At 50.3% G+C, this 26,719-nt stretch overlaps 1 protein-coding gene across 2 annotated transcripts in view; it reads right to left on the minus strand.

The window, feature by feature from the left end:
• PCSK6 (proprotein convertase subtilisin/kexin type 6) overlaps positions 1-26,719 on the minus strand; it is a 189,321-nt gene that overhangs the window by 47,071 nt on the left and 115,531 nt on the right. For both annotated transcript variants that reach the window (XM_017518901.2, XM_017518895.2), the window contains exons 12-13: positions 15,700-15,888; positions 11,577-11,713 (exon numbers count right to left, since the gene is read on the minus strand). In XM_017518901.2, coding sequence (XP_017374390.1) covers positions 11,577-11,713; positions 15,700-15,888 — 326 coding nt within the window. The remainder of the gene's footprint in view (positions 1-11,576; positions 11,714-15,699; positions 15,889-26,719) is intronic.

Below are 26,719 nucleotides of genomic sequence, written 5' to 3' on the forward strand. Positions count from 1 at the left end.
TCCTCACAAGTGCAGAACTAAAGTGAAATCTTTACATGGTTATATTTAATTGTGCATTCCAAATCTCTTGGCTACGCTTGCATTCTGACCTCTTTGGAAGAAACGTTTCCCATACATGTGCTTTTAACAACACTTTTCATAATAGAAATTCTCAAATAAACACAAAATGGAGAAAATAGTACAATGAGTCCCCATGTCCCCATCACAAGGTACACAGAATCCCCAACCTTTTCCCAATCTTGTTTCGTCCAGCCCTTCCCTGCTCTCTCACTCCCCCGCCACCCCGTGGAGTAGTTTACAGCACAAATCTTCTGCATCGCCATAATGTCTTCACTTGTAAATACCAGGACATGCATCACTACCAAGAATAACTTTTCCCGAAACTTTAATTCCTTATTATCATCTAACTGTAAGGCCCCTGATTCTATACTGATTTGCAACAGTGAGGTAAAACAGCACCCAGTGCCTGCCGGAGAACATGTAGATGCTAATTAACACCCTATTCCTCTCTTGCTCTTTTGATAAATGGGACTTCTTTCCTAGACTGCTGGGAATCTGGAAACAATGCCGTTGAAACCAGGAAGAACACAGCACCTTTGGGTTGCTACTCTTTTGGAAACAGATGAAAGATTAGAGAAAAAAGAAATTTTATCAGGGAGAAAGTGAATTCTCAGATTTCAAGAGACTGCCACAGGATTTTTTAAAGTGCCATCAATTGTCTCACGGTCTATTTATTACTATGCGAATACCAAGTATGTAAAACCCTTTGGAGCCATGAAATAAGACACATGGTGTCAATTATACAGAGAAGATTGGAAAGCATGCTTGATTATTTTTTCCATTTAGACATTGATGCGTCACAATTCTCCCTGGCAGGGGAAGACCGTGGGAGGTGCCCCTGCACCTTAGGTATGCTCCTGGTTTCAAAGGGAGGGCCAGGCCATGTCAGTAAAATTTGGGCCCCTACAGAGACCAGGCATACCCCTGGTCCAGCTCCCTGCAGGGCACTGAGCTAGACTCTTGGGGTGGAAGGGGGCAGAGGTGAAGAACAAGGAAGTGCCCCTCACTCCCGTGCCTGCCCTGCAGACCTGGCATGGGGTAGGTATTCAGACAAGGTATGTGCTCCATGAACAGGAGAAGCACCATGCAGACGCCCCTTCGTGCTGACAAAGCCAAGCCCATTCCTGCAGAGCACTTCACGTGCATCAGGCGTGCCCGTGGGAGCCCCAGGTCATGAGGAGGTGCAGGGACCTTTCTATGCCTGAGGTGCTGAGCACAGTGTGCCCCTGGGTGTGGAGGCTGGCCTGACCTTGGCAGGTGCACAGGCTCTGTCTTGTGGTCCAGGTGCAACCACCCATGTGGGCTCCAAGGTAAGAAGGGTGGGCTGGGAGGCTCCTCTCTTCAGTTACTTGGTCTGGGTGTCACTTCTGCACAACCCTATCTTATAGGAGAGGAGGCCTGGTGCAGAGGCCAGAGAGACAGGAAACGTGGAGGCAGGTTGAGCCAACCCCAGGCCTGTCTGATGTCTGATGTAGGAGAATGAAGCATGTATGTTTCTCAGAGATTGGACGCTTTCTGCATTCTGTATCCAGACTCTCTAAAACGCAGCCAAACTTCTCCGAAAGATGTTCTGCAGGACAAGATACCATCCCTGCTCTGCCTGCGCTGTTGCCAGCTCACCGTCTCATAGCCTTGCAGGCTCACTGCGTAACAGCTGGAGTGGTGGGCTCACCCACGGGGAAGCTACTCCCTCTTCCGCACCCACGCTGTGCACTGCAGGGCAAGGTCCTAGTGTTCCCAGATCTGGAGCTAAGCAGAGTTCACTAAACATGTGCTGGGTCAGGTGCGGTGACTCACTCCTGTAATCCTAGCACTTTGGGAGGCCGAGGTGGGCAGATCACCTGAGGGTCAGGAGTTCAAGTCCAGCCTGGCCCACATGGTGAAACCCCATCTCTACTAAAAATAAAAAAATAAAAATTAACCAGGCGTGGTGGCAGACGCCTGCAATCCCAGCTACTGGGGAGGCTGAGGCAGGAGAATCGCTTGAACGTGGGAGGCGGATGTTGTGGTGAGCCAAGATGGCGCCACTGCACTCCTGCCTGGGTGACAGAGTGAGACTGTCTCAAAAATAAAATAAAATAAAAAAGTAAATAAATAAAGGTGTGCTGGATGCAGGAATGAATGAAGAACTGTTAATACCTACAAACACTGCAGGACTGCAAAGCAGGATTCGCATTGGATTCCATTCCTAAATTGTTCCCAGATGCTTGGCCTGGGAACTGAAGAGGAAAATGGACGCCTAATCCGCTGCTCAACTTTAAAACATGGGGTTAAAACTAATTACGTAAGCTCAGTCAATCTGACAGGAGGTGAGGATTATTCGAGCTAGCGTATCAGTCAGATCACTTAATTGCTTCATAAACCCGGGTCTGAGCCTAGATTCTAAAGCACTTTTACACAGCACACCACTGGAGCAGTTTTTTTTTCCTTTTCTTTTAAAAGCAATTAAGTTGCAGAGATTTGAAGGAGATGGAAATGAACAACGCAGAAACGAAGCACCCACCCCAAGCACAGGTTCTCGGAAGGCCTGTAGACAAGTGAGGACTGGGCCGGGCGCGGTGGCTCACACTTGTCATCCCAGCACTTTGGGAGGCCGAGGCGGGTGGACCAAGAGGTCAGGAGTTTAAGACCACCCTGGCAAACACAGGGAAACCCTGTCTCTACTAAAAATACAAAAATTAGCTGGGTGTGGTGGTGGGCACCTATAACACCCAGCTACATGGGAGGCTGAGGCAGCAGAATCCCTTGAACCTGGGAGGCGGAGGCTGCGGTGAGCCGAGATTGTGCCACTGCACTCCAGCCTGGTGACAGAGCAAGACTCCGTCTTAAAAAAAAAAAGAGAAGTGGGGACCGCCTGCTTTTCTGCTCTATGCCTGTGTGTGTGTGCTGCACTGTGCCTGGCACCAAGGCTGGCGGTGACTGTGCACTCACAGGCCACCCTGACCAGGCAACCAGGGAGTAGACCATGCTCACTGATCAATTTATCCCTCAGCATCGATGAGGTCGACAGGGCAGCTGACTCCACGGATGCTGACCAGTCCTGCATTTTCCTGGCCTCTGGAGCTCTGAATCCTGGAGCTGGAGGGCAACCTAAGTCACTCTGTCACCTTCCCAGGCTGAGGTCCCCAACAGACACTATTGGGTTGACCTGAACATTAAGGGCTGGGGCTGGTCCCATCTCCCTGCATACATAATGGCATCATGGCGCAGGCAGGGCCAGGCTGGCTCCCCCTCCACCCACACACGGATGAGAAGCCCCTCCCAGTGCTGTCCTGCCTGCCTGGCATGGCCCTGCAGCCGTGCTCTGGGGGTTGGTCTCACTGTGAAGAATGCCTATGCTGGGTCCTGGGTTTATGGGCACAGCATCACCAGTGCATTGGTGATGTCTGGGTAGACACAGTTCTCTGTTCCTATGGCATCCTTTCTCCCTTCCTCCTGGGGGTGCCTCCTGGCTCTCTGGAGGTTGACTGAGATCTTTGTAGACTCACCTCCACATCTCAATGCCCTGTCCCCTGCTGACCCCCTACCCACACCAATGCCCTCTGTGGGCACCAGAGCGTCTTTCCAGAGGCAGCTGGCCCTTTCCTCACGTCGGCCTGTCCAGGAAGCTCCCACCTCTGCTCTGTACTCATGGAAGGGCCCAGATCTGTCCCTGGAGGGAGGGGAGTGAGGGCAGGTCACCACCAAGGACTGTGTCTCAGCATGACAGCCCCGCCGCTTGCCCTGTGGATGGGGTGGGGAAGCCTGGCTCACTGGTTTGCTGATGAGCCCCGCTGTGGTCCCTCCCAGTGCCTGGGGAGCAAGGCCAGCCCTGAGAAGTGTCACCGCTGGGGGTAGGCGGAGTGGGGCAGCTCATCTGGGGGCACTGCCTGGGACTTCATTCTACAAAACGAAGAGGACAGTCTCCATCTCCTAGTGGCCTATACTTTCTGTGCTACTAAGATAAAAAAACTGACACTGGGGAGCTCCTGAGAATTTGGGCTTAGGCAGGCCCTTCTTCAAAAGCCGTTTCTTGTTTCTTTCAGCCCAAAATCCTTGTTTGCTCTGCTCAACTCTGGGGCGCTCCTCCAGGTCACTGGTGGCTTTTGGGCCCTTGCGCACGGTACTATTGGTTCCTGAAACCTGACACATTCCCACCTAGCCTGTGGGCTCATCAGAAGCAGGGATGTGTCTTGGGGCTCCCTGTGCCCCTGAGCAACGGCACAGCCTCTGGCACATGGCAGGACCTCTGCAAAATGCATGGGAGACATGTCTGTTAGCACACGCAGACCTTCCCATTTTGACATTTCAGGAACACCCAGAAGAGGCGCCATTCACTTGGGGGCTGAAGAGGGCTTATCCTGGATTGACCTGGAAAGCACTGGGCCCAGACACCAACCTGGAAAGGGCCGCTTGGCCTCTGTTTGAGCCCCTCTGGTCCCTTTTGGCCTCACTCCGTCACTCCCTTCCCTCAGCCTGGGAGGATCCAGCCGCCACGCTGAATAACACGCTCAGAGGCTGGCCCTGGAATGAGGTGAGCAGGGCAGGTGGGGGAGGTTCAGCTGCAACTGCAGTGTCCCGAGCGAGGGCCACGGGGATTTCCACTGTGGAGAGATGCTAATGGGACTCAGGCTGGCTCCCACTGTGCTTGGGGAAGATGCACAGAGCCTGTGGGTGACAGCAAGGAGCCCTCCCTCCCCATGCATAGGAGGGAGAGCTTGCCATGCGTCAGCCACAGCAGGATGCACACCTGCACTTGCTGTTTTTGGCAAAGACCATGTTCAGGAGCGGCTCTCTATGGGGTAAAACTTGTGTGGAATGAACTGACCCCAGATGCCCTGCAGGAATGTGCACTCTCTGTGATGACACTGGAGAATGTGTCCCCACCCCCAAATTCCAGTAGGTCACAGAAGGTCAGAGGTAGAAGGTCCCATAAGGTGTTTATTCTGCACCCATGTCAACTTTTTGAAAGCAAAGATCCAGTTTCTACCCATGCTGAGGGATGGAGATTGGCCTGAGTCAAGACTTAATCTGGGGCCACCCTCAGGAAGTATTCCGGTATCCACTAATCGTGTGTCCTCTGCAGCACAAAGAGCATCTGGTCATGTGGTGGTTACAGATGGCTCCAGCTGACTAATTAATCTGCCAACACCTATTGTGTGTCTATCACACACCCAGCAGCAGGAAGCTTTCGGGCACAGCAGGGCCGGAAGGAAGGAAGGCTAAAGACAGCAAGCTCATCAGTGTTGAGGCCAAGGCCAGAGCTGGTGAGAACCGCGCAGGTAGTGGGCAGGGAGCTGATATGGCAGCATCTGGCTGGGCAGGAAGCAGTGTGGCAGGTACACAGGTGTGCAGGGCCTGTGGTTCCGTGCTGTGCCCTGCTGCAACCCCAAAGCTCACTCAGCACCTATATGCAATAGGCCCCAAACATGAGTTAATCATTGTCATATAAACAGAGCTCCTTCCATCGCCCATTCAGCTTGAAGGGCTGACAATACTACAGATACCTGATGTGCACTTCTAGCCTAGTCTCTCCCCTGACCCCCGAGTACACATCTCCGCCTGGACCTGTTGTATGCATCTTTGATTTAACCCACCCAAATCCAAGCTCCTGACCTCCTCTCCAGCATCCTCTCCCCCTGCGATGTTCCAGATCTAAACTGGGACTCCATTCTTCTCCTGCACAGGACAAAAACTCTGGAGGCATTCATGCACCTCTCTCCTCTCACAGCCCACATCTGATCCATCTGCAAATCTCTCAACCCTGCTTTCAGAATCTGACTGCTTTGTATACTCCACTGCTGCCGCCCGGTGAGAGTCACCTGCCCCTGACACTGCAGTGACCTCCCAACTGGCCTCCTGCCTCTGTTCCACACCCCCACTTCCATCTATTCTGACAAGCTGTCAGTCCATTAACACAAAAGCTCAGATCACCTCTCTCCTCTGCCTAAAATCCCTCAGTGGCTTCCCACCAAGTCCCTGTGAAGGCTGACAAAGCCCAGTGCGATCTGGCCCCTGCGCTCTCAATGCCTGACCCTGTCCTGTTCTGCCCCTCTTCCCGCTGCCTGCTGCAGCCTCGGGGGCCTCTCTGCTGTGCCTGGAACACACATACCAGGCATACCCCTGCCCAGGGGCCTTAGCACCCCTGAGCCCTTTGCTTGGAATGCCCTTTTCCCAGAAGTCTGCAGAGCTCGCCCCCTCATCTTCTTTAAGCTTTCCTCAATGTCCCTTGCCTGAGGCCTTCCCAGGACACCCTGAAATGCCCTTGTCACCCTGCCCTGCTTTATTTTTCTCCTTGGAGCTTCTCATCATCTAATGGACAACAGTTCCCTGCTTGGTGATCCTGTTTGTGGCCTCCTCTGCCTTCTAGAACATAAGCTTAGCATCTGTTTTGTTCACCGCTCTATCCCAGTGCTTAGAACTTGGTAAATGCTCAATAAATATCTGTTGAGTGAAGGCTGCATTCTTGGAGGGGAGTGTTATTCTTTGAATAATCTGATGAATTCCACTTCCTAATGTTTTATTTAAGATTTCTGTATCCCTATTCAAATTTGCCTATAGTTCTTTTTTCTTTTTTTTTTTTTTTGGCCTATTGATCAATTTCTCTTCACTCTTATTTCCCTCTAGTGATTTGGAAGGTCTGAATCTTGTTTTAAATCTTGGTTATCTCTCTATTATAAGATGATATTCAAGTTTATATGTCTCCATCAATGCTAAGAATAAGACATCATCCGTCACCCCTCCCACTAAATGCAGAATGAGAATCTCAGCAAAGTTTTTTTTTTTTTTTTTTGGGCCGGAGTTTCGCTCTTGTTACCCAGGCTGGAGTGCAATGGCGCGATCTCGGCTCACCGCAACCTCCGCCTCCTGGGTTCAGGCAATTCTCCTGCCTCAGCCTCCTGAGTAGCTGGGATTACAGGCACGCGTCACCATGCCCAGCTGAATTTTTGTATTTTTAGTAGAGACGGGGTTTCACCATGTTGACCAGGATGGTCTCGATCTCTTGACCTCGTGATCCACCCACCTCGGCCTCCCAAAGCGCTGGGATTACAGGCTTGAGCCACTGCGCCCGGCCTTTCAGCAAAGTTTTAATCCTCCTCATTCTCATCCCTGCCCGTGGTTCTGTAGAAGGAGTGTGAGGTGGGAGAGTGGGTAGGGCCTCCACCACAGGGATTCAGACAGGACCTCTCCATAGGCCAGGTCTGGGCTGTGGCCACAGGAAGCCCGAGCGAGGGACGGCTGTCCTGGAGGAGGGAGAGGTGTGTGCAAAGGGGGACCGAGGGGAGGTCAGTGATGAGGTGTAGGAAGTGGCTCATGGTGGAGAGGTGCCCGCAGGATGTGCAGGTCAGGGTAAGAGGTGTGGGTTGTGCCCTAAGAGCTGCAGGAGGTCATGAATGAGGTTAGAGGGGTGCATCATCATCTGAATTATATTTTAAATGGATCATCGGATGCTGGGTGGAGAGTGGCTCTAAGCAGCAGGGGTTGAGGCCGGGAGGCCAGTGGAATGAGGAGGGAAGAGATGATAGGGGACTGGGCTGAGGCAGTGGGCAGACTCAGGTATTTTCTGGAGGCAGACGGCGAAGGAGACAAAGAAGAATTGCAGGTTCCCTCCCGGGGTTTGGCCCAGCAATGGAGTGCAAGATGAAGCTATTTACATTAATGTGGAAAACAGGAAAGAGGCAGTTTGGAGCTCTGGCTGAGGTGCACAAGTGCAGAGCTGGTTAGACCTGTGCCCAGAAGCAGGAAGCTGCTGTAGAGCAGGTCTGGGTGCATGGGGGGCAGGGAGAGGCGGCTTTGGGCATCACCTGCAGGTACAAGGTGCTCAGTGTCATGGGGCTGGATGAGATTCCTGGACAGGAACAAAGACAGAGCAGAGGGTTCAGGAGAACGTGCAGGGGTGTGTGTGAGAAGGAGCAGCCAAGGAGAGGCACAAGGAGCAGGATGTGCAGGTCAGGCTAAGAGATTTGGGTTTTGCTCTAAGCGCTGTGGGAGGTCATGGAAGTGGTAAGCAGCCCATCCAGAGGGGGCGGGCTGCCAATGTCACTGTGTGCCGGGCCCTGCTCTGGGTCTCCAGCCTGGCCTGTCTTGCCTGATTTCATTCCACCACAGCACAGTAACATCGGTACTACCCCCATTTTCTAGATAAGACCAACACCTAGCAAGGCTAAGTGACTTTCCAAGGTCACAGGTATTCGTAAGAGGTGGAGCCAGCATCCACCCCCAGGTGGAAGGGCTCCTGGGCCCACAGTCTTAACCACTGTACCCTGTGGTCCCAAGAGCGTGCTTACTTTGTTAGAACCATTGACCTTGGCTTTAACCACCCGGGGAGGACAGAGATGGGACCATCGGCTGGGCGGTGTGGAAACAGTGCGGATGGTGTCAAGCCCCAGGTTTTTGGGCTGTGGATGGGAGTGGGCTGGGAGTGAGCCGGTGATAGCCACAGCAGGCAGCTTGTTCTGCCAGCTTTGCCATAAAGGGGAGCAGAGAAGTGGGTGGTAGCTCAGAGGAGAGGCTTCAGTGCACGCATGCTGGCTAACGGGAAGGGGAAAGAGACGGATGCATGAGAAAGACTGCCTGCAGCAGCACAGTTCCATGGGGGACCAGCCGTCCCCTCAAAGCTGCTCTGGGACACGAGTAGGGCTCATTGTATTCTGCTCATGATATAGAGTAAAGATCACAGGTCTAGAGCTGTAAAATGGTGTGCCCAGCTCCCAGGGCTATGCCAGGAGGACACAAGAGCAGTAGCCCAGCCTCCACGTGCTCTCCCGCACACAGCACCAGCCTCCCAGGCAAGCAGGCTGTGTGGGCTGGCACGAGAACTCCACCTTGTGCCCAGGAAGCAGTGAATGCTTGAGAATGCAGCTGGCTTGAGGAGTCGACCTTGACTTTTAATACTAGGCTGATATACTTTGGGAAGAAAGCTTTTACATGAAAGAATCTAGGAGCTTCCACTTTTAAAACGTGTACATTTCAGGTCATTTAAAACTTTACATTTTTGTATTTTTAGAATTTGTTATAACACTTTCTTAAAATAGTTATTTACTCTTTTAAAACCAGAAAGAATACAACTTGGGGAGGTAGAAGATTCCTGTAGATGAATTAATGACTTAAAGTCAATTTTTTGTGTAAGGCAATTCAGTGCTCTTCTTTTCTCCTAAAACTGTGTTTTATGGAGAAATGGAAAAGAATCCGGGCAGGGGAAGTTTCTCATGCATTCCCAGGGTGAACAAGAAGCAGACTGCATCTTCATAGAAAAGGGCACAAGGCGATTGGGTGGGTGGCTCACGCCTGTAATCCGAGCACTTTGGGAGGCCAAGGCAGGTGATTCATGAGGTCAGGCATTCGAGACCAGCCTGGCCAACATGGTGAAACCACATCTCTACTAAAAACACAAAAATTAGCCAGGCATGGTGGCACACACCTGTAATCCCAGCTACTGCAGGAGAATCGCTTGAACTCGGGAGGCGGAGGTTGCAGTGGGCCAAGATCATCGCACCACTCCACTACAGTCTGGGCAACAGAGCGAGACTCCATCTCAATAAATAAAAAATAAAAATAAAAAATAAAGGCACAAGGAACAACAGAACAGTGAAAGCAATCCTTGAGGAAACACACCCATAGAAAAACACACACAGCGTATTCTGTAAATGTTACTATGCATTCAACCCAGGGAAGAAAGAGAGGTGTTTATAGACCTTTGTGGGTAACTACAAAATAAGATGTGCTAATTATTCCATTCCAGTTTTCTTACCTGGTTGTAACCTATTACCTAGATCAGAGTCTCGCACTTAATAAGGATTGGTCAAATAAATGACTGATCATTAAGTAAAAGGAATTAAAAAGGGTATAAGAATTACCAGAGAAATAAACAATCCAAAAGCAAAATTAAGAAAACCATTCCATTTACACTAGCACAAAAATAATAAAATGCTTAGGAACAACTTTCACCAAGGAGGCAAAAGACTTAAATATTGAAAACTACAAAAAACATTACTGAACAAAATTAAGGAAGAGCTAAATAAACAGAAAAATATGTTTATGGACTGGAAGACTTAATATTGTTAATGTGGCAATATTCCCCAAAATGAGCTGCAGATCCAATCTCTATCAAAATTCCAACTACTTTTTAAAAAAGAAATGCACAAACTTATCCTAAAATTCATAAGGAATTACACGGGACCCAAAGTAGCCAAACAACCTTGAAAAGAAAGAACCAAGTTGGAGGACTTGCACTTTCTGATTTCAAACCTTACTACAAAGCAACAGTGATCAAAACAATGTGGTACCGACTCCACGACAGATACACAGACCAATGGACCAGAATCGAGAGTGCAGAAATGAACCTCTTCCCTGTGATCAGCTGATCTGCAACAAGAGTGTCAGGATCACCCACGGGGTAGAAAATGTATTTTCAACAAGTGGTGCTGGGACAAGTGGGTACAAGAGAATGAGTCTGAGCCCCAACCGCACACCATATACAAAAATTAACTTAAAATGGATCAAAGACCTACATGTAAGAGCTAAAACTATAAAACTCTTCAAAGAAACACTGGAGGAACTCTCTGGGATCTTGGGTTAGGCAATGGTTTCTCAAGTGTGACACCAAGAGCACAGGCGACAGAAGAAAAAATAAACTGAATTTCATCAGAATTACAAACTTTTGTGCAAAAGGTGTACCACCATGAAACTGATGAACCACAGACACCACTTCACACCTCCCAGAATGGTTATAATTTTTTAAAAAACAGAGAATAGTAAGTGTTAATGAGAATGTGAAGAAGCTGGTCCTCTCATACATTGCTGGCAGGAATGTAAAACGGTGCAGCCAATGTGGAAAGCAGTTTGGACGTTCCTCAAAACGTTCAACATTGAGTTACCACATGACCTGACAATTCCAATCTTAGGTATACACCCACAAGAAAGAAAAACATAGGTCCACATAGGAACTGGTAGGTGAATCCTCACAGCAGTACTATTTGTAAGAGCTAAAAGGTAGAGGCAACCCAAATGTCCATCACAGGTGAATGAACAGACACAATGTGATCAATCTGTACAATGGGGTATTGTTCAGCCATAAAAGTAATGACGTTCTGATACATACTACAATATGGTGAAGGCTTGAAAACATCATGCTAAGTGAAAGACACAAAAGGCCATGTATTATGTTATTTCATTTACACGACATATCCAGGAGAGGCAAATCCACAGAAATGGTAAGTGGATTAGAGGTCGTCAGGAGCTGGGAGGGGAGGAGGGAATGGGGACAGGCTGCTTCATGGGTTTGGGGTTTCCTTTTGTGAGATGAAAACGCTCTGGAATTAGATAGTGATGATGGTTACACAACATTATGAATAGACTAAAAGCCACTGAACTATACACTTAAAAATAATTAAAATGGTGAATTTTTTGTTATGGGAATTCTACCTCTACAAAACAAAACAAAGAATTATCGGAAACTCTGTAGTTAAATAAAGGCCCAGAGGTAGTAAGAGGGTTGAGATACAAAAGCTGTCATGAAATTCCCAAGAGCCACTGACCTTGCTTCTCCGGGTTGCGGACCTGGGATGGCATGTCTTGGACTTCCAAGGTCCACTGCCCTTCAGCCTTTTCTCCCCAACAGTGGACCGTCATGAATTCCCAGTTTGTAAACCCTTCATTGGAAAGATCCAGCAATCTGCAATTGGAGATGCAGTGTCAGAAAATGAAGGTGCTGGTATCGAGTGGCCAGGCAGAGAGGCTGGCACAAGGAGGGGCCTCACAGGACTGTAAGATCTGGCTGGAACGTGCCCCCCAGGTTAGCAGGGTCTGGCCCTCAGCCAACCCGAGAGCAAAGGGCACAGTGAAACATGACCGTCTTTAAGCTCTTACACAGACGATCTCCTCCATCACCCCCTCGAACCTCCCTAACATTCTGAGAGGTAGGCAGGCAGGCAGGCTTCACATAGCCCAGTGAAAGATGTTTACAAGGTCACCAACAAATGCCCCCAGTCCCGACACTTTCCTGCAGAAGGCGGTTGGCTCCTTCTCGCCAAGGAACAGTCTTACAGGGCCCATAACTCCAGTGCCTTGATGCACAAAAGCAGAGAGAGGCACCCCTCCCCTCCACCCGGGGAGCTCACTAAGGACACCTTTTGAAAGTGCTTGTTTGTGGAAGAACGAAATTTCCACGTTTTTCTTTGAGCCAGCTGTGTGCACTGTTCTTTGGGAGACTCAAATAAGGAAAGAGAAACAGCTACTCTAGCTGGTGGGGAAAGTGCAGTCCCTTCACCTTCAGGGCTTATGCAGTCTCAACAGTGCATTTGGCAGGGATGAAGATGACAGGCCTGGTTGCTTTCCAGTGGGAGTGAGAGGGATCTGTGTAGAGCCAGGAGGAGGAGGCGGTTCCCTCGCCCCCAGCAGTACCCTCATGCAGGTCCTGATGAGCCTCCCTTGCCCTAAGTTGAAGGCGTTTCCCAGCTGTGCCCTCGTGCCCCCGGGCCTTCCACCTCATACTTGGTTCAAGCAGAAACAGGATGCAACTAATCAACATCCAATCTCTTCCTGCACCCAGTGCCATCGTCAGAAGCGACTCTTTTCTTAGAGGAATCAATTCAAGATTCTTTCCTCTTATTCTTTCTTCATAGTCTCATTTTCTCTCTTGATTTTGGAATAAACATTTTTTTTTAATATGGGGCTCTTTATTGTTCATCAGAAATTGAAATGCCTAAGTTTTGAATGATATGAGATTCAATTTCCAGTCTGGGGGTTCTCTGAACACTCAATGTAGGAAAATGTTTATCTAGGGAACATTCTTTGCAAAGGAGAAGAGTGGGGTGGGGAGCATCCTCTACTTTAAGAAATGGCAAAGGTCAAGGCTGATTTTCACACTCAATGCCAAGCTGAACTCAACACGCTGGGGACAGAACAAGGACAGGCTGTCTTTTAAGGGCTGAGGTGCTGAGGCACATCAATGGATTCTTAGTGAAGAAACTGGCAACTTAAAAAAGCTGCCAAATTAAGTAAGATGTGCAGTAGGGAAAGAGGGCATCCATCCTAAAACACAAATTCTTGATATAATCACAAAATCTGACTTGGAAAAAAATCAGAGTCCCAGGACTCCGATGACTGCCAGAGTGATCTCAGGGTAGGTTTTTTGGGGGGTTTTGGTTTTTGAGATGTACTCTGTCACCCAGGCTGGAGTGCAATGATATGACCTCGGCTCACTGAAACCTTCGCCTCCTGGGTTCAAGAGATTCTCTTGCCTCAGCCTCCCGAGTAGCTGGGATTACAGGTGCCCACTACCACACCCAGGTAATTTTTGTATTTTTAGTAGAGACAGGGTTTCACCATGTTGGCCAGCCTGGTCTCAAACTCCTGACCTCAGGTGATCCACCCACTTTGGCCTCCCAAAGTGCTGAGATCACAGGCATGAGCCACCATGGCCAGGCTAGGGTAGTTTTTTAAAATGCTGGATGGCACACGGACAGCACTACCCAGCCACCAAGAGGTGGCTTCTGATAGGTCTGGCAGGATCTGCTCTCTATTATCAAGGGCTCAACACTGGGCAGCAGCAGGAGGAGGGGGGTTTCCAGGGAAGGAAAATGGTGCCCTGGGGGAGGAGGAGAGGGGAGGCTGAGGTTCCAGAAGATTCTTGTGGGTCAGGCGGCCAGACATAAGCAGGACATGAAGGGCGCCAGGGACAATGCCAAACATTTTTATCTACACTGTCACACTCAACTCTTACAGCAGTCCTAACATTTACAGATGAGCGAAGTGACATTTTCAGTGGTGAAGAATAAAGAGAGGCAAAGTGACCAGCTCCTGGGAGACCAGCCAGGAGTGGAAGAGCAGGGTGTGAGCCGAGTCCCCAGGGTCACTGCCGCCCGCCTGCCTGCTACCTGCTGCCCCAGCCTCTTAGCCTCACCACAGGCTCTTGGTTAACCCAGACTATTACCTGGGCCTGCACCCAGCTCTGCCTCTGAGTGAGGGTTCACAAACCTGGGTGCCACTGGGTGTGTAGCTGGGGCGAATGGAGAGTCCTTTGCTGGCCTCAGGGCTGGTACCAGCATGGAAAACATGGAAACACACTCGCCCCCGTGCTCAGCTTCAGCCCAGCACACGCAGGAACACGGGTCTGGTGTCGGATAGCTTCCAACTTTCCAAGAAATGCTAGAAATGGAGACTTTTAAAATCTCTAACTTTTAAAATAGTTTCGAAAATAAAATAAAACGCACCACTGGGAGCAACACAGCATCAGGCTGCCCGCTGACACCGGAACTGCTCATGGCCATGTGGCTACCCACGGGCAGTCAGAGCACAGCTGGGCCTCTCTGCAGGGGGGAACTGTGCCTCTGTGGCGCTTGTGCTATGAAAGCAGAATGTGGGATGGGCTGAGTTTGGTGCCAGGGTCTGCTTCAGGGTTGATTCCAGGGCACCAAGGGCAAAGCTGGTGTCAGGCCCACTGCCTGCTGCCACCACCCCAGCTTGTCTACTGTGGAGAGACCAGGCTGCTGGGCAGTGGAGTGGAGCGCACAGCACAGGCCCCATTCCACTGGGCAATGGCCCTGTCTGCCTTGCATTGCTGCTGAGTCAATTACTCTGTCTCATACAAAGTTGGGCGGTGGGGGAAAAGGGGAAGGTTAAGCAAAGGGCAACCCCCAACTTCCTCCTGGTCCCATCTGAGAGCCTTTGCTAGCCCCTGTTTCTGAATCTCTACAGCTCCCTATAACCCACACGAGGGCCACAGACTCAGGCAGGTCACCAAAGGAGTCAAGTGGGCCCAGAGTAAGCAAATGGGGATGGGGACCACACCCCAGTAGACAGAGCCAGCCTGGGCTTGGGGGGCTTCCTGCAGGCAATACGGGCACGGTGCCAGTTCTGGTTTTTGAGAGAAGCTGGAAATGCCGATTTGTCCATGAAATCTCTTTTCTCTCTCTACCTCTTAGCTAGAAAGAGACAAAAAGGTACCAGAATACTTTGGCCCCTCTAAGTTCCAAAAAACACCTTCATTCTAATTACCTATAAGTCATATATTTGCATTCATGTATTTCCCCCTGTTTCAAAGTTTGTTAAAGAAACAACTCTATAGCCTCCCACAAACCATGCACAAAGCTTTAGAATTTCCAGCCCCTGAGTGCAAGAGAAGGTGGCAGAGAGCAGCCTGGCAGCCCCTTCCCCACACGCCATCTGAGCCTGTCTGTCTTCCTGGGATAGGCCCCTGCGGGCGCAGGTTCTGCAGGGCAGCCCACAACTGGTGGGAGGGCTGGCAGGGGAATAAACAATGCTCCCTGCCGTACACACGCAAGATCCAAAGGCCAATTGAATAGGATAAAAATGACCTTCAATGCACTTCTAAGCAATGAAGGCATAGCCAGAATTCCACAAATCCCTCCATTAAACAACCAAACAAAATGAAACAACAACTCTTTTGTCATTTCTTCCTGAAAAGGAAAGTTTTCCAGGACCTGTTGGAAGGCAAGGTTTAGGGAGCAACTTTTAAGGTTTGTGGGGCCTACATGTGAGGGTCTCCAAGAGAAAGGAAGCTGCCAGTAGAACCAGTGGGAGCTCCCACGTGCCAGGGCGCCTTGCAGAGACACTGTGGGCCCAAGACTGGACTGAAGCTCTTGTGCAGTGTAAATCTCGGTGAGCCCCAGCCCCCATCCCACACCTGCCTCGTCTTACCTCTTTGCCAAAAGTTGAGATTTGGTTCCCGAGGGAGAAATCAGGTAGATCTGGAGGTCTCCTCGGCGTGGATGCGAGATGGAGATGCGAACCACCACGTGCTCCAGGTAGACCACCCGCTGGTCCGAGTGGTCCGCGCAGGCGCTGGTCAGGGCCGTGGTCCGTAGCACCTGCACTAAGGGGATACTCCTGCAGAAGGAGGGCGGGCTCAGCACTTGGCATCGAAATCACGAAGTCTTGCCCACACCAAGGGCGAAGGGCTCCAGCACCCATCTGCTCTGTCCCCACTGCAGCCTCAGGGCCCTGGGGCCCCTAGGGAGCCGCAGCAGCCTCTGAATGTCTCACATGGATGCCCCACTGCGAGTTGTATCACTTGTCCTGAAGACGTTTACGCCTCTGGAATTTGCTTAGAGATTTAAAAGATGGCTTCGGCCAGGCACAGTGGCTGACACCTGTAATCCCAGCACTTTGGGAGGCTGAGGTGGGCAGATCACCTGAGGTCAGGAGTTCAAGACCAGCCTGGCCAACATGGCGAAATCCCGTCTGTACAAAAAATATAAAAATTAGCTGGGTATTGTGGTTGGCGCCTGTAATCCCAGCTACCCAGAAGGCTGAGGCAGGAGAATCGCTTGAACCCGGGAGACAGAGGTTGCAGTGAGCCGACATCACACCACTGCACTCCAGCCTGGGTGACAGAGCAAGACTCCACCTCAAAAACAAAATAAAATAAGATAAGATAAAATAAAAACGATGGGTTGTTGGCAGCCGCAGGTGAATGTCCCCAGGGATGGGCACCCTTCCGTCACCAGAAGGCAGCTTCTCCTCAGTGGCATTTGGCCAGCTCATTTCTCAGTTGCCCTAGTGTGACCTCTAAGGTGACAGGGACACTAAAAGGCCCGACCTTACCACGTTGCAATATGTGCATGTAAGAAACCTGTCCTTGGACCCCCTACATATATGAAAATAATTAAATGTTTTAACAAACAAAAAAATGTTTAAAAATCCCACTGCTTTGTTTCAAAGACTCCATTGAAAATAGAAGTCACAATGCTGAGTAACAGCAACAGCAAACATTTCCCGAGCTGACTGTGCACTGGGCATAAGGCACTGGCCTGAGAATTTCCAAGGATTAACCCATTTAATCCAGAGGGAAATTAAGGATGGCACCTAAGGTTCAGCTAATTGGGGGAGGATCAAGGAGTCATGGCCCCAGAGCCCACTGCCTCTGCCTCCAGGCCTCGTTGCCTCGCACGGAAGCTTGTGTGGACCCACAGTCAAGGACACAGCTCAGAGTCTGCCCTCTCCTGCTGGTTGAGGGTGCTAAGCTCATGTGCTCCCAACTCTCCTGCAGAAAGCTGGGGTCCCCTTGCCTTCCTGCCCTGTGATGGAAATGGACGATGGTTCCCTTTACACACTCAGGGCAGCTTTACCATATGGGATAGAGTCTGAGGATAAAAACAAAGCCTCAATCATTCAAGACTGGTTTCTCCCAGAATTTTCTGATACTCCCCAGATCAAGCAGACACAAAATCTGTACCCAAAGGCTGCTCCTGCATCCAGGCTGGACCATCCCACTGATTCTAGGCCACCAGGGTTCACGCCTCCTTGAACTCGAGCCCCCCACCCCAGTGACCTGCAGCTGAAGAAGGATGGCACTCTTTGGTGCAGGTCCACTGCCACCCAGCAGCACATTAATAATTCCCCACCAAACGACTGGCACTTGGCTTATTATGGGGAGCGCTTTTCCCATTATGCCTGGATTCTCCTCCCGGGAGGCACAAGGCGTTCTGCTCAGAGCCTCTCAGGAATTACATCTCTTGGCTCTACTGGGCCTGAGTCATAAAAAACAATCAAAACAGTTATAAACAGTGATGTAATTCCCTCAGATACTCTGTAAATATTTGAAAACATGCTTTGCATGCACCATAAATTGACTTAGAGATGCTGACTTCCTTCATTGCCTTCTCCCAAGTTTTACTGCTGGGTATTTACTGGTCAGCAGCCCCCACTGCGGCAGACGCAGAACATAACAGAAGGCTCTGGAGAGTTCCAGGCCCTGGGGGGCCCACATGTATCTCCAGGTGAGTGTCCCCCCATCCCCCACCCTCACCCCACACTCGGAATGCAAGGTGGGTGTGTTGGGCCAACATGGTGAAATGGAGGTGGAGAAACACCTACGCCAGCAGAGTTACTCAGTGCCTCCCGGGGCTTCAAAACGCGGCTCCCAGTCACGACCCCAAGAACCAGGAATAACCCTACCCTCTCACACTTCAACAATTTTCCAGGGCTGAACAGCAAGATCAAGGGGAAACAGAAACAGAAGCCTGAACCAAGTTTAAGACACCGTCCCCACATCCAACCAGCGGCTCATTGGCAGGGGAAGCGATCAATGTGCTCTAGAAATAGAAGTGGGATCCTTGCTAAGAAATCTTAATCTCACTGATAAAGCACAGGGATGAAGAACGGGAGCAGGGTAAAAGACAACCAAGCCCCGCCCCTCACCTGCGGCCCCGCCCCTCACCTGCCGCCCCGCCCCTCACCTGCCGCCCCGCCCCACCCACAGAGTAAACACCTAGAAAAAAAATCTCAAAGTATCAAAGTCTCTTGCGTCTGACATTTTTACTCCTGCTAAGTAAAGGACTCCCACTGCTGGGTAGGGAAGGCTGGGTTGGGTGAGATCCTCCTGGGTGGGATCCTCTGGCAGCCCGGCTGTTGCTGCCTGCAGGGAGGCTGGCTGGGGGTGGGAGCACCCAGCTTCTCCAGGCGTTACTGGCCTCACTTGGTTTGGTTTTCAAAGGCAAGCCCTCACCCTCACCTGGAGGGTGAGCCGAGCCGCGTGGTGGAACAAGGCTAACAATTAGTTTTTATGTGAAATCTCTTAACTGCTGGACCGCTCAGTTGCAGGCCTCCGGGACTCCTCATTCCTGAGCCTTGTGCGGCAGCGCGGGAGACCAGCACAGCCACTGCGGGAGGGCGCTGCCACCTTCCTGACACGCAGTTAGCGCCTCACACATTTTACTTCTGCGGCTGCTACTGAAACCATTAACCTAACATCCCAAATTAGAGTGCTTTCATTAAGAAGAGAAACAAAAGAGGAGGCTTCAAAATTTTTCAGGGTAGTTTTGTTCACGTTTCTCTGTATTTCAGATAGAAACTCCGGGAAGAAGACAAGGAAGCCACCTATCAAAAGTCATCACGTTAAAAAATTAACTCCAAGACAGAAAGTAGAACAGTCAATGAAAAAAACAGAAGTTATTCTCCATCCTACAGTTATTTCTAAGGTAACACTGAAAATGTAAGTCGACTGTCAAGTGATTTATTTTTTAGGTTAAACAATGTGCAGAGATGATCGCTGTCACATGAATACAGCTAAACTGTACTTTAATGATGGAAATTGATGTAGAAAGATTTTAAAGTTCCCAAAGTAACTGAAAAGTGTCTTCTGCTATGAACTCCTGAGATCCTGGTCTGTGTACATAAAGCCATCTGACTAGGATCCTAAAAGGTTCCAAGGGGTTAAATGATCCCACAACACCCGTCTGCAGGCTGAGCACTGTTTAAGCCAGGGAGACTCCCAGACTTGGAAAAGCTCTCTAATGACAGCAAATGCCACGTGCCGAGGAGCTACCTTTCAGCAGTGATTACTATGGTACTTCAGATGTTCTCCATTCATTCCACATGCTCGGCAACAGCTCCCTCCTCCTGAGGAGGTAAAAGCCCACCAACAGCACCCATCCCGTCGACTTCCTAGAAACCCCAGGGCACAGATACGTTGGCCTCCTCCTATTTTTTTTCCAATGCATAATACTATCTAATAGCAAAAATAAGTATTTTCAAGTAAGCGAGTGGCAGAGGAAGCAAGAAGGCAGGCTGTGGGCGGAACCCTTCCGCCTCCAGGAGCCTCCAGCTCCCCACTTTTCCTGTTCTGCCTGGGAAGCTACTCCAAGTCAGTATTTCTCGCTCCCTCCTTGAAGTCCTCTCTCCAGCTTGGCTTCCTGGGCCAACCCGAATCCTTGCGAAAAGCATTTGCAGGACTGGGCCCACTTCCTCACTGGGCCCATGACTGTTCCTGGGCCGTGTTGAGAGACCCTCCAGAATCAGGTGGCAGCAATGTCCTCCCAGCTGCTGTGCTGGCACCTGGCTTGGGGAGGGGAGGCTGAAGAGCTGGGCCCATTACAGCAGCAGGTGACCCAGGAAACCTTTTCACAGACCCGCTAACAGGAGTGAGTGGAGTGGCAGGGGTTAATTGGGACAGATTGTTAAATGAAGCAATAGGAAAACCAGCAGATCTGTAGGAGGGCATGGTGTGCCTGCGTGAGGGTGGCAGGAGGCTTCTGAGTCACTTCTGAGACCTGTGTTCCAGGATGCATGCTCTCAACAAGATGGCCTTTGGGCTCTGAGGTGGGCTGCTTCGTTCATCTATGGGCATCCCTATTCATATGAATTAAGACTGAGAATTTTCCTAAGATGAAATTACTTTTTTTTGAGATGGAATCTCACTCTGTTACCCAGGCTGGAGGGCAGTGGTGCTATCTCAGCTCACTGCAACCTCTGCATCCTGGGTTCGAGCGATTCTCCTGCCTCAGCCTCCCGAGTAGCTGGGATACAGGCACACGCCACCACGTCTGACCAATTTTTTTATTTGTAATAAGAGACGGGGTTTCACCATATTGGCCAGGCTGGTCTCAGACTTCTGACCTCAGGTAATGTATCCACCTCAACCTCCCAAAGTGCTGGGATTACAGGCATGAGCCACTGTGTCCAGCCGAAATTACTTTTGATGATCAAACCATAGCATATCACTTAGGCGAGAAATAAAATTCAACTAAAAAAAAAAGCTAATCTAGTCCATTAACTTAGACAATGCTGTCCACAATTAATTGGGCCATAAGGTGCTTTAATATATAATGCTTAAATTTATAGCACACTTTTTCTTCTGTGTTAAATGAGGGAACCGAATTAGCTGGCTTTAAAGATGACTTCCAATTCTAACAGTCTACGATTCAACCTGAAGGGGAGTAAAAAGGACAATAAAATACGCAGTCAGGCCTCATTATTGACAGATGCTGCATTTGCATATTCATCTAGTGGCTAACATTTATTTCTATCCCCCAAACCAACACCTGTGGCACTTGGTGTCATGTGCAGGAGATGTGCGCAGAGGGTTAGGATACGAGTCCCCCAATGAGCACACTCCCAGGAGAGGTCAAACAAGGCAACACCGCCTGTGGATGCAGCTCTCATGCCGTAAACAAGCGCCCATTTCTGGCCAGGTGTGGTGGCTCATGCCTGTAGTCCCAGCACTATGAGAGGCCAAGGTGGGCAGATCACTTGAGGTCAGGAGTTCGAGACCAGCCTGGCCAACATGGTGAAAGCCTGTCTCTATTAAAAATACAAAGATTAGCAGGGTATGGTGGCATGTGCCTGTAATCCCAGCTACTCGGGAGACTGCGGCAGGAGCATTGTTTGAACCTGGGAGGCAGCAGTTGCAGTGAGCTGAGATTGTGCCACAGCACTCCAGGCTGGGCGACAGAGCAAGACTGTCTCAAAAAAAAACCAGTGTCTGTTTCACAGTGTATTTAGTGCCACATTTTTCACATTTTTGTGCTGTTTTTTGTCTTTTAGAGACAGGGTCTCGCTCTGCCACCCAGGCTGGAGTGCAGTGGTGGGATCCTAGCTCACTGGAGTTGAATTCCTGGGCTCAAGCGCTCCTCCCACCTCAGCCTCCCAAGTAGCTGGGACTATAAGTGTGAACCACGATGCCTGCCTCTGTGCTTTTCTGTTGGTGAATTCACTGTTTAAAATGGCCCCAAGTGCAGTGCTGAAGCACTGTCTAGTGTCTTTAAGTATGAGAAGGCTGAGATGTGCCTTATGGAGAAAACACATGTGTTAGACAATGTGTTTTCACACAATTTTTCCAGCAATGAGCACCAGTGCCATCAGCTGTGAATCTTAAGTTAATGAACCCATCATCTATGTTAAATAAGCTGTCTTTAAACATACACATAAAACAAGGTCTGTATTGATAGGCTGGCAAAAATGTTGTGACCAGAGGCTCGCAGGAACTTAACCCTGTGTCTCTCCTAGGAACAATGCTTCAGTGTTTGCTAATTCAGTGCTCGCGGTGACTTTGTAGAACAGTGCCATGAATAGCAAGAATCAACTGTATTCAAATTCAAATCCTAATTTTAGAACTAAGTAGCCTTTACAATTTGGGGAAAATAAGTTTGCTTCAGAACTAAAGCCAGGAAGGAGAAAGGCTGCAGGAACACAGGCCGCTGGTTAAGTTTGCTTGCACCTGCAAGGGGTACCAGGAGGCAGGACAAACGTGGTGGGCCCAGTATGGTGACCCCGGGGTAGGACCGCACAGCGCCCCACAAGGCTTCTGAGGATGCCCAGGCATACTCTCAATAACAACAGCACAAGAGAAGAAACCAGAAGTAAGGGCCTCCAGCGGTACCCAGGTATGCGCAGAGGTCAGATGCCCTGGAGGGAGAGGCTGGGTATGGTGAGAAGGGATGGGAGAGTGGCAGAAATCCGCATAATCCTGAGACAGCCCAAAGAGAGGAAGGGCTTTTAGCTTCCTAAAAAGATGCCAAACCAGGCCTGATGCTTGTGCACAGCGGGGAGCGGGGTGGACCTGTGTCTGATCTGCACAGACACTCCGTCAGACCACTGGGGTCCTGGCCTCACCTGTTTGCCCAGCTGACCTGCTGCAGATGAGCCACCGGCAGCTGTGCTCTTTGGCACTGACACCTGGCCAGGGCTGGAGGACCCTCTAGGCAGCCAGGATCAGGGTATTTTATATCATCCCTGGAGGCGGTGTCCCAGCCTGCAGGAGACACGGAGGCCAAGGAGGTAAGGTCTATCTAGCAGGTGGGCAGGTTTCTCTACTCGGCTCAGTACCGCCTAAGTTCCTGACTAGAGGGGCAGGGTGAACTCTGGAGACAAGCAGCGTGCAGGAGCCGCTCAACCCCGCAGCACCCCAACTCTGGGCCTGAGTTCTTCACTCCTTTGTGCCTCCATTTCTTCCTCTATAAAATTGGGATAAAGATAGTACCCTAGCCTCGTAGGTTTATTGGGGATTTCTGTGTAAAGTGCTTAGAGCAATGCCTGGCACAGAGTAAGTGCCTTTATAATCACATTCCATTATCTATCCCCCACAGCCGTATGTCTTTATAAATAGAGTTGTTTTAAAACGACCACCCTACGCAGTCTAGTTTAACGAAATTCCAGCAAAGTAGGTGATATGTGGATAATCCAAAGGTAATTCCTGAACATCTATAAAAAGATGATCTGCTCTGCATATAATCCTTGATAGTCAACGCAACACACTGGCTTTTGGGTGTGAGGTATCCTGTGTGGATGTGTGAGAGAGTTCTTTAAAAGACAGGCCAAGCTAAACTGTAAGCTCTGTCTGCACAGCAGCCTTCCAAACCAGCAAAAATGAAAGACATGCAGGGAGGTTTTACTGCTTCGTGTTGGTTTAAAGACCCTGTTGTTGCAGTCTCCCCAGCATTGAGGTGGGAGTCACGCATATCACAAACTGTTTCCCAGGAGCCTGGATTTTCAAAGCAGCAAGAGAACTACTGGCTAGAAAAATCAAGAGGCAAACAGGATGTTTAATAGCTGGGCCTCTATTTCATTCATTGTAATAACACTAAGCTTAATTTTCTTTTTCACTTGAAGGAAAGCTATACAAATATCAACTTTATCCTTCTTTTATTATTATTTTTTTACATGGGGTTTCACTCTTGTTGCCCAGGCTGGAGTGCAGTGGTACAATCTCGGCTCACCATAACCTCCACTTCCCGGGTTCAAGCGATTCTCCTGCCTCAGCCTCCTGAGTAGCTGGGATTATAGGCATGCAGCACCACACCCAGCTAATTTTGTAGTTTTAGTAGAGATGGGATCTCTCCATGTTGGTTAGGCTGGTCTTGAACTCCCGACCTCTGATGATCCACCTGCCTTGGCCTCCCAAAGTGCTGGGGTTACAGGCATGAGCCACCACACCCAGCTTATCCTTCTATTTAATACACACAGATTTTAAAATCATTTTCACAGGCAGATGTCACTGGTTATGATCCTATTCACCTTTGTTTAATTGAAACAGGTTCTAAACAGATGGAAACCATTTGTGCCCAGGAGTAGGTCAACATGCCCCTGGTCTACGAATCTGATGATCACAGCAGAAGCCCCGGCACAGCTCACACCCTCATCTGGTGCCATCCTGGAGGACTCTAGCAAGTCACTCTCTTTGGCTATCAGTAGCTGTCATTTAGTTCAAGTGACTTCCTCTCGCTTCTGCATTTAGATTTAGCGCTTCCTGAAAGCTGCCTATGATGGGCCCTGCCCCGTGTGGGCTCCTGGAGAGGTGGCTCAGACACCACCACCTCGCTTCTGGGGCTCAGTCTGTTCTGGGGCAAGGAGAACACCAGGCAGCAAAGAGACTGCCAGCACGATATGGTGGTGCCTCGGAGCAGGGGCCTGGCTCCCTGATCCTCACCCAGACCCAGCCCTCCCTGAGGTCCCCTCTCTCCTGATTTTCTCTACCCTTCCAGGGACTTCTTACCTTTCCGGTGGATCTAGACAGAGACAGGCTTAAACCCCACAGTCCCCAAATGTGCAGCGTCCAGAAATGCCAGCATATAACTTTGGGTCCCCTTTTGGCTAGTCCTTTTTACACAATGGATGGCCTTGTTTCAAGTGACAGAGCTGCCTCCTGAAGGGGACTGGCATCATGGCCCCAGCTCCTTCCTCTGCAGACCTCCCTGTGCTGTGCTGGTGGCCTTTCTGTGCCTTTTGGCCTGAGCATGACTCGGGGGCAGGCAGTGGCTGTGATGCCAGCCACTGGGGCAGTGTTGGAGATAGCAGCTCAGCAGGGGGACACCACGGGGGACGAGGCATGAACACTGTGCAGTCATTCGCGGTGCTGGATGCAATGGTAGTTTGCAAGCACAGGCTGGGTGCACAAGAGGGATGTGCAGAAGTGGGGGCTCATTTGACTCCTTCTGTCAGTCGCTGTCATGAGGACAGACTCCCCGAACCATGACCATATCCCAGCCCAGGGCTGGGGGTGGAGAGAGGTGCTGGGGATCTTCATTTCTGCCCCTGCAAGTGACCAGAGGGGTGGGCGTATTAACACCCCAGCCCCTCGCCCCATTACCATAGGCCTGGCAGGTGTGGATACCTGATTCATCTAGAGGACTCCTATACTTAACATCCAGTGAACACGGTTATTTGACTTGTGGTCACAGCAGGGTAGCATTCTCTCCTGTTCAAGAGGAAAGACAGTGACCATATCCATGCAATGCACACGGTCCCACACGGGACGGATCGATAGAGGAGCACACACGCTCTCTCTGTCCTCCCTCTTGCTCTGCTCTTCACCACAGGAAGCAGCTGAGGACCGGTTCGGGACATTCAGAAAATCCTAGGATTCCACCATGGGAGGAAGAAACCAGGATGAGGCCAACAGAGTAGACAGCTGGACCCAGAAATGCGCATGGAGAGGGGGCAGCTAGAACAAGATGGGACAATGCTGTGGGATTGTCCTTTCATTTTCAGCCACGTGATCCTAGCAGCTGAGAACCCTGATGGGGACAAGGCGCAGAGCCGTGGGGATAGTAGCAGCTCAGGTGCAGATGACCCCAACAGGCGGGCAGGCAGGCAGGCTCGGTGGCACCGCTGGCTGGAGCTCCCAGCCAGGAGGGGAGGCCCAGCGGAGGGCGGGAGGCCCAGCGGAGGGCGGGAGGCATGGAACTCCACTTGGTAACACCACTGTCTCTGGAGGCCCTTATGTCCTCTGTGATAACCACGTTACAGAGTTGAGCAAGCGGTTTGATAAGCAAGTGGTGCGAGACGGTGGGCTGGCTGAATATTCCAGAAAGAGTCAGAAACCGCTTAAGGTAAAGATGACTTTTCTTTAGAAACAGAAGTCTGATTCTTCTCCTCTCTTGGAGTTTTGAGGGTCCTTACTTTCCTCAAAGGACAGGAACAATGTCACACTGTTATGTGACGGTGGGTCCCCTCAACCTGCGCTGTCTAGACTCTGTGTGCTTTCACTTAGAAAACAAAATAAAATAAAAATAAAAACAACCATTCGCCACCTAGGCACCACTCTGCCATCTTAAAACGATTTCTGGCAGGAGAAGAATGCTTCATTCAGGAGCGGCCCTGATGGGGACACCAGCCGAGGCGCCAGGGCAGAGGGCAGCCCCCGGGGTCAGGAACCAGACCCAGGAGCCTGCCTCCCTCACCTAGCCTCTGAGGGTCCAGGCTGCAGGCATTTCCCAACAAACTGAGACAGAGAAAGCAAAACCTCCTTTATCTCAAAGATTCTCCCACTTCTTTTCAATTTGACAGTCTCAGGCTCCTCAGGGAAATTGACGCCTTAGAAGTCAAGACTGAGGCTTACTGGGTGGCTGGCCAACCGGTCAGGCCTGGAGTGATCACTCAGCGGTCAGGTGCAATTAGCCACGGAGAAAAAGGTAAGTTTTCAAAAGATCACTCCTCGGCCAACACACACTCTCCGCATTCCTACCATACACAAGGCTTCCACCAGAAACATTTTTTCTCAACATTCTGTAGCAGAAGAGTTTACAAAGAGTAGAGGCATATTCAAAGGAGAGGCAATCTAAAGGGAGTGATCTGTATTTGTTGATAAAGCAAAATACCACTTTTAATCATCGCATCATATTTCTTTTTCAAACACGTTTTCCGAAGGGAACAAGCAGTTACGGGAAAATCGTACTCCATTCTCTATCAGATGTAAGGCCCAGAGAAAACACTGTTCTCCTTAAAAGAACCTCTGTGACAGCAGAATGTGGTGGTGTGTGCCTGTCATCCCAGCTTCTCGGGAGGCTGAGGTGGGAGGATCGCTTGAGCCCAGGAGTTCTGGGCTGTAGTGCGCTATGCTGATCGGGTGTCCGCACTAAGTTCGGCATCAATATGGTGACCTCCCGGGAGCAGGGGACCACCAGGTTGCCTAAGGAGGGGAGAACCGGCCCAGGTCGGAAAC

The sequence above is a fragment of the Cebus imitator genome, unplaced genomic scaffold, assembly GCF_001604975.1.
Source record: "Cebus imitator isolate Cc_AM_T3 unplaced genomic scaffold, Cebus_imitator-1.0 Scaffold19, whole genome shotgun sequence".
Taxonomy (NCBI): Eukaryota; Metazoa; Chordata; class Mammalia; order Primates; family Cebidae; genus Cebus; species Cebus imitator.